Genomic DNA, 16,928 nt, shown 5'->3' on the forward strand with positions numbered 1-16,928 from the left:
ACATATTACAATGCTTTTGTATCTTTTTAAGATCAATAACAAGCAAAGGGTTATATGAATCATGTCCCTCCAAGAAGTCAAGTCAGCGGTGGGATTCTGGCGAAACTAGCTCCCACGCGACAAGGAGAAGCTTGAGATCAAGGGAAATGAAGCATGATGTCAAGACCATTGACAATGAGACCAGGCAGAAAACTTGTCTACGGCCTCGACCTTATGCCCCACTTTTCTTGACCCTAGGGATAGACAATGTTTGGGAGAGAGTGAGGTGTAGAACTAGGAGCTCTGAGTAATATCAAACTTTCTTTTTCCAGAAATCCCAGGCTCTGGCAATCCCTGAACCACTGTCAAACAAAAACAGTGGAAGATTCAGTTTTAGTTCAGTCCACAGGCTCTGGCATGAAAATGTCAGAAAGCATCACCATCTGAAACTGGTTTCACCGACATTTACTTACATTACATTGCTCTTTTGGCAAACTGGAATCAGAACAATGTTAAGATTATAAAGTTTGAAGGTTTACCAGAAACCTATGAGTATGTCTTTGAATTTAGAAGAATCAAGCTTGGGGGGAAATGCTTGTTGCAGTTGTAGCCTAAAAACATAACTTTTGCTCCTGTGAAATGGGGGTCAACCAGGAGAGAGGCTATCACTCCTTTGTACCTCTTGAGCAAGGCAAAGCATGAGACTCACAGAACCAAAAGCATCTTAGCCACTGGGGTATCTGCCCCTCTTAGAGAAGTACAACTGACAGCAGTGTCTCTTGTCTGAGTGGAACCTTTGATATTGAGTCTCAAGATGATTCATTTCCTGAATTTCATTGTGCTAATTCATCTCCTGCCCCTTAGCAACTCACACATTGTGTAATTTGGCCTTGTCAGAATACCACACATATAACCTCAGGGGAAGTCCCATGAATGACAACTGTGAAGCAGCCATGGTTGATCAAACTACAGATATAATGGCCAGTAGTCTTACTCTACCAAGAGGACATGCAGAAGATTTTAAAATTCCAATTTCTTCATATTCACTTGGACTTTGTTAGTTAATATGATGGACACAGATTTATTTATGAGTCTCTCATGCAGAGTTACGTAACCATGGACTAATAGAAACTTCCTTATAACACAGGTCAGCAGGAAAACTGAGATAGGACAGAGTGAAGTGAGACAGGGTTTACCACTCAGTGTTACAGAGCAATGTGCTGAGGTTGTAGAGGACAGAAGTGTGAACCAGTCCTTTCCATAAGGACTTCTTGAGCTTGACCATATGGATAGCGCACGAGCAGCTGTTAGCTGCATGGAGTGTAGAATTTGGGGCTGATTGTACCACTCACCTTTACTGATATCTTCATATTCCATCCAGAGTCGCCGCTGGACTTGCTTGTTTGGGTACCAGATAGAACAGGATTCTTCAAAGCCATAGATAGCTTCCTGGATGTAATGGTTGCCAAACTGCTCCAACAAGGCCACAAAGTCTGCACGTGATGTCGCCCCATCCAGGGAATGCAGAGCATGGCTGAAAGCTACGGAGGAATTGTCACCCAAGAGTGAGAGTGAAGGCTCGCAATGTGAGTGTATGGGTTCCCAGTCAGTTCAGGCATAAGTGTCAACGTGAGACTCACGGAGATGATGGACAGCTGGCTAAGGATATCGGATGAGTATTGCCAGCTAACCAAATCCAATCTTTTCAAGCCAGTTGGTTTTGTATTAACTTTGTGCAAATTAAGCAAGCACATTGCCAAATCTCCACTCCCACACTCCAAAGGTAAATCTGTTTTCCCCCCCTCTAACCACAGGTCATGACATTAAATCAATTTAGTCAGTTCAAATAATAGCATGTTTTCAAAGAAAGAGAAGAGTGCGGTCTAAAATAGGAACACAAATACCAGCAGAGAACATTTCACATCATAAGGTGAGGTACTGTTTCATGAAACCTGTGTTGCATGGATGGGGGGCTGTGCGTATGCCCAAGGTCACGACATAAAAATGTATTCTAACAATGGGCAATGGCCAAAAAAGTTTGCAAAATGCTGCTTTTATACACAGAAATGGGCAATGGAAAGATAATGGAAAAAGAAAGTTAAGACAAGTCTTGAGTATATTGCTTATATCTTATTTAAGAAAATCAAAAGTAAAAGGATTAGGAAATTAAAATGGAAGAAAGACCTTATTTACTTCACCGCTGCCTTCCACAGCCAGCTCTCCTGGGCTTTCTGTTTCTCTTTAGGAGAATTGTACTCATAAGGAAGATAGCCTATGGGGAGTTTTACAAAGCTGACACCTTCTGTATCAGGACAGCTCTATACAGCCCTGTTTCCTTCTTCACACTTGGATCCTACTAGGACTGGTGGTGTCTAGCCCCAGCATGAGACCTCAAGTGCCAAAGTCACAGCACTTGTCACATGGGTATGTGACCTTGAGGGGCCTGGAGCAACAGAAATTTCCAACCTCATCTGAGTATTTGAGTGGTGTAGAGCTTCTATTCCCATATTTTCCCAGAATGAAGAGCAGCTTGGTTCCTTCTAGAAATTCTATACCTCCAGAGTTGGCCTAGTCCTGGCCTCATCCCAATACCTTCTTGCCAACAACTCTTTTGAATCAATAAGAAAAAGTTCTGAATCCTTTTGTGCCCTATAGATAAGTTTGATATCCTTAATGCATTATCTTTCTCTATTGACCCTATGTGTATATGTCTCACATCTGGTCATAACCCTCTGGTTTTCATCTTCCATTTATCTTTCTCCTGTTATCCCTCCCTTTTTTGTATCAGGGATCGAACTCAGGACCTTGTCCTTGCAAGGAAGGCAACAGAACCACTGAGCTAAATCCCCAGCCCCTTCTCCTGATTTCCCTAAGATTCCATCTCCTGGTTGCTGACCCAAGACTCCGAGTAGTAAGTTTAGAACACAATACTCCTTAACTTGCTAGGAATAATATGCATATATTTATTTATCTTTGTGTGTGTATGTTGCTATGTAAATACTACTGTTTTCCATACAGATATATTACTATATAGTTATAGATATAATTCCCTATTACTCCATATCTTAATCATCTCTCAATAAACACCTCCTGGAACCTCTTACAGATGTTATTGGCTCCAGCCTTGCCCATGCTCTCTTCTACAATTCAAGATAATACTTGCAGTTTAATCTGTACATAGAAAAGGATCCTACTCTTAAGTGCCATTTTCCTTAAGAGGAATCTGAGTGCATAAGTCCTGTACCCCATGGAGTTAGCTACATCTTCCACACTGGGAAAGGCTCTTCCCTGGGGAAGGAATCCCAAGCCCTTGGCAGGGGTGGAGGGTTCCTGACACTGCTCACCCTGAGAGACAGTTGCCTGGCTGAGTTTGATGTGGTACATCACGGACTGCACCTTCCAGTGCTGCAGCACGGGGTATCCAGACACTTCACTGAAGTTCACCATTCCTGGGGAGAGAGGACACAGGGTCAGTGGATGGATTGATTCATGATTCCCAAGTCAAAAAACATGACCAAACTTAATCATGTTAAAGGTTATAATTGTGAGAAAATGACAAATTGTTCTTTGATGAATTTCCAGGATCATAGTAACAACAGCTATCATTAATTGAACATTTACTCTGTGCCAGGCATTTTGCTAAGTGCTTTGCATATGTTGAGCTTTTTGCTCCTGGTGAGAGCATTGTTATTATTCGCATTTTATAAATGAGTATTCTGCTCCTCAGAGAGGGTGTTTATATATAAGGTCCCTAAAAAACGAGGTAGGCCGGGATGAGGTTCCAGAAGTGTCTGAGCCCCTTACTCATGCTAGTGTAAGGTTCTCAGAATAAATTTATATCTAAGTCCAGGTTTACTGTAACACACCAGATTTTTACTCTCTTTAATAGTTGCAGAATTGACACATCTCACGTATCTGATAACATTGATTTTTCTGTCTCATTTAACTGATTTGTGTTTGGTATTTAAGTTTTCCTTACTCTGAAGCTGATAAAGCTTATTTCTTCTTTACCAGAAGGGACAGTGTCAGGGTGGCTGAATCATTTTAGAAGGCAGGGTTGGCCAAATATCAAGTGTCGTCCATGTGCCAGGCAACCTCACAGGCACTTGTGGTGTCCCTTTTCCTGATGGGAAAACGGGGCCTCTGAGAATCTAAACTAGTTGTCCAGGCAACTCCCAATAAACACTTCCTGGAGTCTTCTACAGATGTTATTAATGGGTGGCTCTTCTTCGAGAGTCCTAGAGAAAGAGTATCACCCTGTTTGAATTCTAGCCATTACTGTAAATAGAAAATGCTGTGGAAACAAAACAATTAGGCCACAGGAAATTTAAAAATTTCCTTGCTAAATTTAGGAAAACAATTTTAGCTTCATTTCTAGGCCTAGTATTTGCTATATGTGTAACTTATTGGGATATATGTGTGTGTGTGTGTGTGTGTGTGTGTATTTGTGAATATATATATATATATACACACACAAATATAATGACTATATAGTAGGTTTATATATATAATATACAACATATAGTGCATATGTGTACAAATACAATGGCAATTATATATATATATATATATAATTATAAAAATATATGGTGAATTATTCTGCCATTTTGACCCAAGCTTCCTTTAAGCAAAATCAACTAATTTAATACTTAACTTGAATGAGGAGTAGGCAGGATTAATTAGGCGCTTGTCAACTGTGATCAAATTAGGTGAGTAATTACCAAATTTCCATTTCTGTGTGAATCATATGGGAATAATTATTGGTAAAGAAAAAGAGAAAAGGTCAAGAAAGGTGCTTAATGAGTCAACGGCTTAAATTTTATCTTAGGTAATCAAAGATAAGGTATCTAAAACTAAAGAAAGTTTGCAATACTTTCTTTTCTTTCACATATTCCTCTTTCAAAGCATTAAGCTTCTAAGTGACAGTCATACCACTACATACCTTGGCTTTTAACCTATACATTAATGTCAAAAGCATACATATGAAATTCTGACTTTGCAAGTGTCAGACTTCAGCCGTATACCTAAAAGGTGCATGTCATTACCATGTAAAATGTGCACGATATGCAGATCTGCTCTCTAATCTTGTCAGCACATCAGAGCTTTGCTATTTCAAAAAGCCAATGTATTAAATATAGCAAGTCTAATAAATGCCTGTTTTCAAAGTTGAAAGTTCCTTTTAATTGAATTGTTTTGTAGAAAAAAGAAGCAGGACAGAAACTAAGAGGCCAGAGTCCCAGGGCAGCTGTGTTGCCACAGAAGGTAGTTTCAGATTAGAGTCACTCTGATTCCCATAACCTCTTGTTCTCACAACCCAAGCACCCTTTCACTGGCTCTGTGGTAGGGAATATCGTTTGATTGTTTTTAATAGGTACGTTCTGCATACATAATGCTTACATTACCTGTGTGGAGTTGGTACCTGTACGTAACACATCTTAATCCCTTTTTCATCACACTTCCCTCCCCTTTATAATGACTATATAGTAGGTTTATATATATAATATACAACATATAGTGCATATGTGTACAAATACAATGGCAATTATATATATATATATATATAATTATAAAAATATATGGTGAATTATTCTGCCATTTTGACCCAAGCTTCCTTTAAGCAAAATCAACTAATTTAATACTTAACTTGAATGAGGAGTAGGCAGGATTAATTAGGCGCTTGTCAACTGTGATCAAATTAGGTGAGTAATTACCAAATTTCCATTTCTGTGTGAATCATATGGGAATAATTATTGGTAAAGAAAAAGAGAAAAGGTCAAGAAAGGTGCTTAATGAGTCAACGGCTTAAATTTTATCTTAGGTAATCAAAGATAAGGTATCTAAAACTAAAGAAAGTTTGCAATACTTTCTTTTCTTTCACATATTCCTCTTTCAAAGCATTAAGCTTCTAAGTGACAGTCATACCACTACATACCTTGGCTTTTAACCTATACATTAATGTCAAAAGCATACATATGAAATTCTGACTTTGCAAGTGTCAGACTTCAGCCGTATACCTAAAAGGTGCATGTCATTACCATGTAAAATGTGCACGATATGCAGATCTGCTCTCTAATCTTGTCAGCACATCAGAGCTTTGCTATTTCAAAAAGCCAATGTATTAAATATAGCAAGTCTAATAAATGCCTGTTTTCAAAGTTGAAAGTTCCTTTTAATTGAATTGTTTTGTAGAAAAAAGAAGCAGGACAGAAACTAAGAGGCCAGAGTCCCAGGGCAGCTGTGTTGCCACAGAAGGTAGTTTCAGATTAGAGTCACTCTGATTCCCATAACCTCTTGTTCTCACAACCCAAGCACCCTTTCACTGGCTCTGTGGTAGGGAATATCGTTTGATTGTTTTTAATAGGTACGTTCTGCATACATAATGCTTACATTACCTGTGTGGAGTTGGTACCTGTACGTAACACATCTTAATCCCTTTTTCATCACACTTCCCTCCCCTTTCCACACTCCCTCCATCTCTTGATCCCCTTCCCACTTGAGAAAGGTCCTTCTCCCTGCTTCCTATCATCTGCTCTTTATAATGTGGGCTTCTCGGTGTTTAAGCTTGTGTGTCTGACTGATTTCACTTAACATTTTGGTCTCAAGGTGGATTTGTTTTTGATTCCCAGTTATTTCATCTATAAAGCGAACTGCCTCTCTGAGACGATGACTTGTTTGCTTTTCAAAGCTGTGATTCCCACCAGCTATATGACTTTGGGTTAGTCAACTCGTTTGTTTCAGTTTTCATATCTGAAAGGAGGGGATGATATTCATTCTGCTGACTTTATAGGTAGGTAGGAGCACAGAATAAAGACACAAAGTTGATCTGAGAAAAAAAATGAAGCATTCTGCACATGCATGGCCTCGGTGTGGTCATCCACCTCTCCCTGCGTCTCCTCCTCAGCTCTTTCTTGTCCTGTGGAACTGTGTAAACTTCGCATCTCTTAGCTGATGCTTTTGTTATAACTTCGTAGGCTTCAGTCCAGAACAACAGACCGAAGAAAAAATAAAGGCATAGGCACAGGGGTAGGAATGACAGTGCCCCAGATCTACTTAGGATGAGCCTAACAACTGAACTGCATTACTTAGCTCCTAAACAACAATTCTACTGGATGCACTTAGATTACACTATAGTCAGGGAAACAGTTATGTAACTGTTAATGCTTAGGAAATGTCTTTTTTTTCTGTGCCTACTTGCAGATAATATTTCCATTAGTTAAAAAAGGGATATTTTAGAGTATACATTTTCTAGCTGAGTCATATGATGCTCAGTATGCCCTTGACTTACAGTCAGGTTCAGTTTTTATTTCATTTTATTTTGATCATCATTTTGAGACACATTTCTGCCAAATGGTTCTCTCTGTTGTTTTTTTTTTCCAAACAAAATATCTCAGATTCTGTTTTCTTGAGAAAGACCATATTTTTTCTACCTATGTTTCAGAAAAGAATTACTGCACAGATCTCTGCAATCTTCAATGGGAGGAGGAAGGGAAGGAAGGGAGGGAGGGAGGGAAGAAAAAAAAGAAGAGAGGAAGGGAGGGAAAGGAAATAAAGAAGAAAAGAGAACGAGTTTTCTTGTGTTATTTGATTTGTAATGCCTGAGGTATATCTAACTCCAAAGCTCAGTGCTTTCTTTGAATGGACTTGAGAAGTTTCAAAGAGCTCAGGGCTCTAATCTTCAAATAGATTTAGTGCCTATAGCACCAAACAGACCTAAGAGTGTGGCTAGAAGCCTCCTTTGCCTCCCTAGTCAATCACTGGACTACCTTCTTTTTATCAAATGTAAGACTGAATATACAAATGGACAAAGCAAGACATGTATAAAAGCAGAACTCTGACCTGTGATCCGTAGCCACTAGCTCAGGGTGCTGCCCAGCGTACTATCTATCCACCAGTCAGACTTGCAGGAAGTCAGACCTCTACTTCTAACAAACAGAGCTGAAGCCAAACAATAACCATTGTAGCCACTGAATCCAAACAACCAGGTCTTTATTAATAACTGACAATTTCTCTAGTTTTCATTCTCATTTTCTAGGTCCAAGCAAAGAAAGCCAAATGTGTATTCCCATCAATGGCATAGGACACCCACTCCAGCTCCCCCCTGTCAACAGCCTCCCGATCACATTTGAAACCTCTAATTTCCAAATGAAGCTTTTCCCACTCTTCAGCCTGCGGTGGATTCTTTGCCAAGTCATAAGTGGTGACCATTGTGTCCCTTGCTATAGCCAGCTCAGAATAAATAGCCATTGCCTGTCCTCATTTTGTTGGCTTTTTTTTGTTTATTTTCATACAACCTGTAACAACAAAGGGGCCTGTGAAGCTTGGAGTTCTCAACTATTATTTTGCTAAAGCAAGGGAAGACACACATTCAGTCAGTATTTTCCAGTGTGTTCTTTAACTAATAAGTCTGCCAGATGGAAATAGATGCTATGTTTAAAAAGGATTCTCTTGTTAAATAGGTTTGAGAATTGCAGGGTTAAATAAAGTGAAAGGGATTTATTTCCTACAGGCTTCTTGGATCTTTTTCTAAAGCTGAGGTGGTATTAAATTGCTGATTTGAAGATAGAACTCATTTAGAATGGAACTCTGGTTTATTCTGAAAAACAAAACATAAACTATGCTTGGAAAAGCTGATATAGAAGATCCTAAAGATCACTTTAGCTCTAAAAGTCTCCATGCTTGTAGGGTTAGAGGAATTGTAACCTATAATAATATAGACTATGACATGATACGAGATTCACTCTATCTCTGGGAAACTTACAGTCAAAATGTTGCCCAAATTAGAGACATAAGGTGGAAGAAATTTTGACAACCATCCCCTTAACTAATCCCTCTAGTCATTTTGGGCTTTAAAAATAAGCTTCATTCCTTGCTTACATCAAAGGAAATCTATACAGTACTCTTAACCCTACTGGTAGCCCTTCTACATCAAAATAGGTTAAATACAAAGGCTGCCTAGAAAAGTAGCCTGGTCAGGAAGAGTTTCCTCTCCACCTTTAGGAATTTTATATTTCACTGCCTCAGTATCATTAAAAATAAAAGTTCCCATCTAGTTATCCTCCTATTTTTCCTTTTCATTGTCTTGTTCTCTCCAATAAGTCACATCAGGAGAGATATCAGGGCACAGGGGAGAGAGAAGTTTCTGTTTTGGATGAAGACCAAGTTTGGATCTTATCTTTATTTCCAAAGATAGAAATTCAAATGTGTTCTTCTGATGTTTCTCACGTCTCTTCACTCACTTCTCCTGGAAAGCTTCAGGTAGCGTCCACAGTTTTTGTGTGTGCTCTTTTAGCCTGGTAACCGGAGTTGTAAAATGTGGGAGAGATGTCCCGGTGGGTCATTAAACAGAGGCCAGGTAGTTTTTCAGTGACATGGAACCTCAACAAAACTTAACCATCTTCTCTTCCCTCACATGGCTCTGTTAATATTTCCCAAGCAAGCCATTATGGCTACTGAGGGAGGGGACAGTAGCAATCTCTCTGCTACTATGACCTGGTTGCTTCCTCTAACCCCATCACAAGCTCTGCACTCTTACATTATTATCTCTTTGTTTTTAAAGCAGCTCTGCGCAACTAGCAAGGAAACACATTATTACAACAATTCTGCAAGGAATTATATGACAATATTGACAATTATACTGACAAATAAGCCTGATAATGTTCAGTTTTATAACTGAACATTTATCATGTATCAAAGAAATCACTGGTTTAGAAAATAAAGTAAGCAATGTCAAGCATTTTGATTTTATGAAACCATACAGAGCTGCCCATTTCTGTGGGCACACTCACCAGTGAGGAAGTCGGGGTCTGGGGTGGGCTCTGTGATTTCCTCCAGGCACTGATTCTCCAGGGGGACAGTGGCCACCACAAGACCATCTGGCAGCTGCTGGTCTAAGCCACGAGCAAAGTTGCTTTGCCTAGAAACAGGAGAAACTTCCATTCCTGAGTGTCCATACGCTCCCCACTCCTTGGTGGGTGATCTATATTTCAGCACGTAATGGGAAATTCTCTCTGGACCACATAGCTCACCTCGCCCTCATCCCCATTTAATATACAAATCGGGAATAAGACACGTGTAAGGGAGGCAGGGAGAAGGCTGGGAGAGAAAAAGAAACAAAACAGCTGAAAAATCTACTGAAAGGGGAGAAAGTGTCCTTCTCTCCCTCCCATCGCTGGCCACCTTTCAGTGAGAGGTGGACGTAGTCTGATTTAGACTGCAGTGTACACTCCGGCCACCACAAGGTTAGTTATGACATGCACTTCCTATCTGGCAAACTAGTTCCCAAGCTACAAGGGAAAATATTTTTAAAGTGTCCTGTCTGTAACAGACAAAGGATGGGACTGCAAGAACTAGCTTGGGAATTTATTATCAGTTTGCTCTTGAGAATTTAGGCCCACATTGCCATCAGTGGCTGTTACATTCATATTACAACACTGATGTCATCATCATCATCATCATCATCATTGTCATCGTCATTGTCATGGTCTAGAAAGCGTTTCGCCATGGGTTCTGAGATGTATTCAAGTAGCGCAAGGTAGAATATGGGCAGGGGTCAAATGCAGAATCTACTAGAAATGGGCTAAATAAATGGCTTTGAAACCTTCTGTACTTCTTTATACTCTTAATAATTGAAGGCCCCAAGTAGATCTCTGATGTCTATAATAAGGCCTGAGTTATATCTATCATTATTTACCACAATAAAAATTGAAATGGAAATTTTTAAAAATCATTCAAAAGCAACAATGAATTCACTCAGTATAAGTATACATGATCAAAAATAAGAGTAACGTTATTTTATATATTTTGCAAATTTTGAAAGTTATGACTTAGTAAAAAGCAACTGAGTCCAGTTCATTGCAAAGTACTATTTATGTTGCAGTATGGGAAAAAGCCAGTTTTCCATAGGCAAAAAACAGCAGTATCTTGAACTTTCTCAGCCAGGATTTGGGACCAGAGGGATGCTTGACTGCCATCCTAGACTGGCTCAAACACTGACTCTCCCATTCCAAGGGAAATGCAACTTAAACTCTCTGTGAGAAATCTTGTCTCTTTCTGAGCAAGACAGAATCTCATTAATACCTTGCTGCTTAACCAGAGGAAGCATGGCTCTTGGGCTCTGATGGAAGAGGGTAGCCTTAGAGAAGACTGTAGCTGAGAAGATAACCTGTCCTTTACAGACACCTCATTTACCCTCCTCCAAGATAGAGCACTTTATGCTGAGTGTAAAGCTCTTCAGAGATCTGCCAATGCCCGAAAATTTGTTCTATGCACATGAGGCTCACCTGAATGTTCCTTTCAGCACCTGTCCAGGCGCCACATCCTTGGATTGGTTGTTGTAACCAAAGAACATCTCCCCAAAGAGAGTCTGGTTCATGGGAAGCTCCCTGCTCTCCCCACAATCGCCTCCCTCAGGGCAGGTCTCTGTGACGAGTTGGCAGGAACGTCCATCCACACCAAGCTTGTAATCCTCGATGCACCTAATGTAGTGGAGAACTCAAGATAAGAAATTACTCCATCAATGAGCTGTGCAGGCAAGTCAGCTCCACAAACTGGGAAGAACTGCCTTTGAGAGAGTGCTCGATGGCCCAGAATAGGAATACTCTGATTTTGATTTCTATAAATTAGGTTTTTAAGCCTATAGACTGAGGCTCCATCTATCACATAATGGTACCAAATTTCTTACCTTTCCCTTGAAAATAAGTCCTTCAAAACTTTGGAAGTCTCTCTCCTCTTAGTGGAGGTTTTCCTACATAGGTCAGAGTAAGAATTACCAGCTCTATTTGTAAATGAGTTGACACATTTAAACTCAAGATGTATGAGAGTCTTTCTCAAGAACCATTTATGTGGTGAGGTCTTACATTTGTTGAAAACGTAATCAGGCAGCAAAGGGAATGACACTGTGTTTAAGATATTAATAACTTTCTAATGTGGTCCTGTGACAAGTCAACTAAGAAATTAGTAAGATTTACGATCTCCCAGCTGCGTTCTGTTTGAATGTATCCAAACACAAGAACAACCCATACCTACTCCCCCATCATCCAGAGTAGCCGTCCTGAACTAAATACCTGCTGGGCACGTGGTGTGAACACCACGTGCACCATTAACCAGGAGTGGCCTCCTCATGTCCTCCCCATGGGCACATACAGTTACTCTAACGGAAAGGCGATACTCATTTGGTAAGCGTGGGCCAATGACTCACAAGTCACTTAAGAGAACTTATTTGCAGTTATATTAGGAAGAGCATACATTTGTTTGCTTAAGTAGGAACTACGTGGTAACATTGTCATTGAAAAAGAATATTGATTTAATTTAGTTCTCTCTTTAGAACTATAGCACTTAGGAGTTTAAAGATGCTCATGCTATAAAAGCACATCATTTATTTCTCCACACTGTAATTGTCATAATAAGACAAAGGCTTTTGTTCTACATGGGGGAACAAATGATCACAGTTTTAAGGAGTGAGAAGCAATATTGGAAGAGCAACGACTCTCTCCTTCCCTGGGTGATCTTGGGACAGTTAATAAACCTCTTTGAGCTTCAGTTTCCAAGACTGTACAAGGTGGAGAAAGTAACTGTTTCACTGGGTTGTTAAAATTAACACAGTTAACATGAAGAACTCTTATATATGGTTATATATGATCTCATATATGGTTATAGCTAAATTATATATACATATCTTATGCATAGCTAGTACTCATTAAATGTTGCTATTATTAATATCAGAGATACAAATGTGGCTCCTGTTATACAAACTGCCAGTTTTGCCTATCTCCCATTTATATATTTGTGTGAACAAGGTGTGAGTAGAGCTTTTTAATTACAAATGCATGTGATATGGCCTTTATGTGAGGACCTCAAATCAACGACTTCTCTGGCAGGCTGTGCATAGCACCTTGGATAGTTCTAAGTACACATGTGATTAGTCCTGTTAGGAACAGGAGAGAAAGTCCAGTGAGGGGCTGACTGCCTCAGTCCAGGGAGCAGATGGGACTGCAGACCCACAGAGGACCCTGTGGCTCATGGCTCCTGCCCAGTTCTAGGGCAAGACGGTGACGCAATCCCTTCCTTGAGCCAGACACAGTGTTTCTGGGAAGGATTCTGAGCAGGCTGGTCCCTGCTGTCCATTTTAAACCTCTTGATAGCTTCACCTTCCACATTGCCTCATCTCCCCCTTTCTCCTAGGTGTGTGCCCCACTGCAAACTCCTTTGAGAGTGAGAACCAGGTCTGATGGTTTGTTGTTTCTTCTCTGTCTCCCGCCTGACAAAGCTCTCTGCACAAACATACATATATATAATTTTTTAAAATGGATATAACCATGGCTGAATTTATTTCTATTAATTGAAGTGGGTCAACCCTAATGATAACATTACAGAAAACATTAAAATTTAGAGCAATCTTCTATTCATGGAATGGGATTTTACAAGAAACTGAATATGAAAATTGCTCAATTGCAAAGAAATAAAATTTTAAAATACAATAAAATAGCATTACAACTCCACTCAACAACCTTTTCATGATTATTCAGCAGGCCCTGGCTTTCAGCAACAATCTAGCACAGTTTTATTACTATAAATATTGATTTTCCTTGCAAGTCCATTGGATGGTGGGGTCCTTGGGCAAGAGCTAAATGTTCCTCCTCCCTTCAGCCCCGTGGCCAGGAAGGCATGTGGCACAAAGCAAGCACACCCTGCCTGACTTTCAGGAGGAGGGAGCAGGTGAGGAGAGGGAGCAGGTGAGGAGAGGGAGCAGGGGAGGCAGGGGAGGGAAGGACAGGAAAGCAAACTACGAGTATAGCAGAACAGGATAAATCGTTATTATAAATACAGCATGAACATGTCTTTAAATATATTTCCATTCAGTGATATAAATTTAAATTTTGGGAAAAATGAAAAAGTTTTTAAAAAATCAGAAAGGGCCCAATTCTGATCCCAGTCTTCCCACTTACCAACTCTCGAGTCACGAGGGAGTCGTCTAACCTAGCTAGGCAGCAGTTCTGTCGTCGGTCCTCTGGGGTGGTCTTGCCTGCCTTGCTCCTGCTCAGAGCTAACCTGAGGGCAGATGCCAGCCCGCCCTCCCAAGGGCCCTGCAAGCCCACAACTCCTTTGACTGAGGGGAACTGAGTGCTGAGACTTTGAAGGCAGAATTTAGAGAAGCTTCCAGAACTCAGAGACACCCCTCCTTTCTCTGCTACCTGATTAGTTTCATATAATCTTTCTTAAGTTTTAGACCATGGAAAGCTTTTTGTCACGAACACATAATTAACATAGCCCCCACAAGACGTATCCAGAAACACTCTGGTTTAATTAGGCAACGATTTAAGCAAACCGGGTGATTACTTTTGCCTCACAGGTAAATCCCTAAGCTGGGTTTCCTCCTTCACAGGGGTTGGACTAGACTCTCCCTGAGGCTCCTCTCCCACGCTTTGGGCTTTTTCCTCAGAGCCTCAGGGCTGGCCTTAGGGTGACCAGCTTTTTCACAGGGACTTTCACGTCTCAGCCGCCTCGCCATCCGACAGCTCAACTCACCCGCAGAACATGAGGATGTTGTACAAGGCGGGGTCGTTCGGGAAGGGCGCCATCTGCTGGAGACACAGCTGCTCGCAGCCGCCGTTGAAGCCGTCTGAGCAGTCCACGCCTATGTGGCGGTCATAGCAGCCAGAGGTGTCCTTCATGGGGCTGAGTCCAGACGGGCACTGGCATAACCAGAAAGCATCCACACAGGTAGGTGAATCAGGGGGCTGGGTTCTCTGAGAACCAAATGACCCCGACATTTATTTTTAGCACTCTGTCTTGAAGCTATTTACACTGGCAAGTAATCCATGAATTGTCCCCTGGCCTGGACTCCCTTTAAAAGCGAATGACTTTTTCTGACTCACGGCTTCTTCCAACTAGGCACAGATCATACACATTTGCATTAGGGCCATCTCCTCCAAACGGCTGGAAGGGAACGCTGTAGCCCGGCAGAGCCGAGAGATGTGCTGACTTCCGGGGTCAGAACTAAAATGCATCAGCAGAGATCTCTTTGGATGAGGGGAAGGGGATGCCGCTGTTCAGACTTGGTCTTGGGAGGACACGTTCAGTGAGAAAGCACTTTGTAGTTGTTGGTAGCAGTTGCCAGTATTGGAGGGAACGTGCTGAGCTGGGGCTTCCAACCTAAAGGAGAAAGTGGCCTTGCCCTGTGACATCGCAGAGGGGCCCCACTGCCCTCCGCGGGCCAGCGGCTGGTACTCATTCCTGCCTCCGGGAAGGAAGAACAGAAAGACACGGAAGAGAGCACCTCTCTGAGAACCCATGGGTGCTGAGCTTGGGTGTAGGCCAGACATCCTTTTTGTGAAATTTTTAGCTTTTCTGCACCACTTTGTCCCAATAACTCCACAAAAATGACAACAAAGGAGGAGATCAAAGCAAGATGTCAGCACCCGAGGAAGATTCTAGAGCTTGGCGAGCCATGGCAGCAGCTTCCAGAGCTTGTTCCCCACCAGGCAGTGGTCTAACACCTCACAGCACCCCATGGGTAAGTAAAGTGAGCATCCCCACTTGATGCACAAAGAAACTGAGGTGCAGGGCATTTACCCATCCCACAGACGCACTGCTGCGCACGACAGGTCCACACTCGAGCCCTGGCAGACTGTCTGTGGAGTCCTGACGTGGCTGCTCCAAAAGTCTCCACCCCAGACACTTGCAGGAGCCAGCCACTGTGCTGAGGGCTTCAGACATTTTATCTCACAACACTCTGTATTTTCCCTACTTAAAGATAAGGAAACTATCAACATTGCCAGGTAATGTGAGAACTCCTCTCACCCAGGATCCCCGGTAGAAGCCAGTGACCTTTTTTTCCCCATCCTGCTTCTCCCTGTGTAACAGATGCTGAGCCTTTGTATTAGAGCTGGCCCTTTCTGAGTGTGGGCAAATAACCTGTCAGGCTCAAGCAGCTAGAACAGCAGGGGAGGGGGCAAAGTTGGGAGTCTGTCCAGATAGGACTACAAAGGTTGGGCTTTTAAGACTTAGCTATACACAGACTCTCAATTGGCAAAGTCACTTTGCCGAACCCAAATTCAAATAAAACTTGCAAATCGCAGTGGAACACTGTTAAACCTCTTTCCCCTATCCCCCCTGCTCCCTGGCTTGCTCTCTCTGCCCTGTAGCCCAGAGCTCCTGACTGCATACCTCTGAAAGCCTACCTCCTCCCTCCTCCTCATTCAAAGATCACAGCAGGATCATAGCATGCACTATTTGCTTACACTAATTTTGCAATTTCCAAAACAAACGGTTCCCTGGGAGCTTGCTAGGTCCCTTAGCATGGTCCACCCCCTTTCTCCACAGGAGGGCAGCTGGAGTGCTACAAGTTGACAGCTTTTAAAGGAGTTGCTCCTGTTGTATAAATCCAGATGTTCCACAAGATAGTAAAGTAGCAAATGAGGCAGCTGAGGATTGCACCCTAGGTTTTGTCAGCCCCCTCACACATCAAATTCTTTGGCTGTCCAGCTGTTAGGCCAGATGTGTCACCAGAAGGGAGCTGGCTTCAGCATCATCGATTTGGGAATGGAAACACAAAGTTTGATAGGAATTAAATGGGCTGCACTGGAACTCAGCCTCTTCCTCTCCCTCTCCCTCCCCACCCCTCTGGATTTTCTTCTATAAAGCTTGCTAGAAGCCATCGAGCAGAGATGAATCCAATCTTCCTGCTATTTTTGCCTGTACCAGCTAGCTCTCTGTCACCAGCCAGGAGTTCCCATGTTCCTAACCACCTGCTTTTTTTCAGAATGCCTCATTAAGCGTGATTTTTGACAGACTCCACTGGATGAAACATGAGCAGGTTTGGTGCCAGAAATCCCAAAACTGGCATAGCCACAGCTTGCCTGACCCTAATGCCTAGAAGACCGACCACTGCTATCCTAAATTGGACCACCTGATATCCACATTTTCTTGAGAAATTTGGAAAGAAGACAGCA

At 41.8% G+C, this 16,928-nt stretch overlaps 1 protein-coding gene across 3 annotated transcripts in view; it reads right to left on the minus strand.

The window, feature by feature from the left end:
- The window catches only part of Astn1 (astrotactin 1), a 325,481-nt gene that overhangs the window by 88,801 nt on the left and 219,752 nt on the right, over positions 1-16,928 (minus strand). For all 3 annotated transcript variants that reach the window (XM_033762107.1, XM_019208353.1, XM_010630211.1), the window contains exons 12-16: positions 14,503-14,669; positions 11,259-11,453; positions 9,765-9,892; positions 3,324-3,428; positions 1,332-1,520 (exon numbers count right to left, since the gene is read on the minus strand). In XM_033762107.1, coding sequence (XP_033617998.1) covers positions 1,332-1,520; positions 3,324-3,428; positions 9,765-9,892; positions 11,259-11,453; positions 14,503-14,669 — 784 coding nt within the window. The remainder of the gene's footprint in view (positions 1-1,331; positions 1,521-3,323; positions 3,429-9,764; positions 9,893-11,258; positions 11,454-14,502; positions 14,670-16,928) is intronic.

This window comes from Fukomys damarensis, unplaced genomic scaffold, assembly GCF_012274545.1.
Source record: "Fukomys damarensis isolate Sample0158 unplaced genomic scaffold, DMR_v1.0_HiC HiC_scaffold_11, whole genome shotgun sequence".
Taxonomy (NCBI): Eukaryota; Metazoa; Chordata; class Mammalia; order Rodentia; family Bathyergidae; genus Fukomys; species Fukomys damarensis.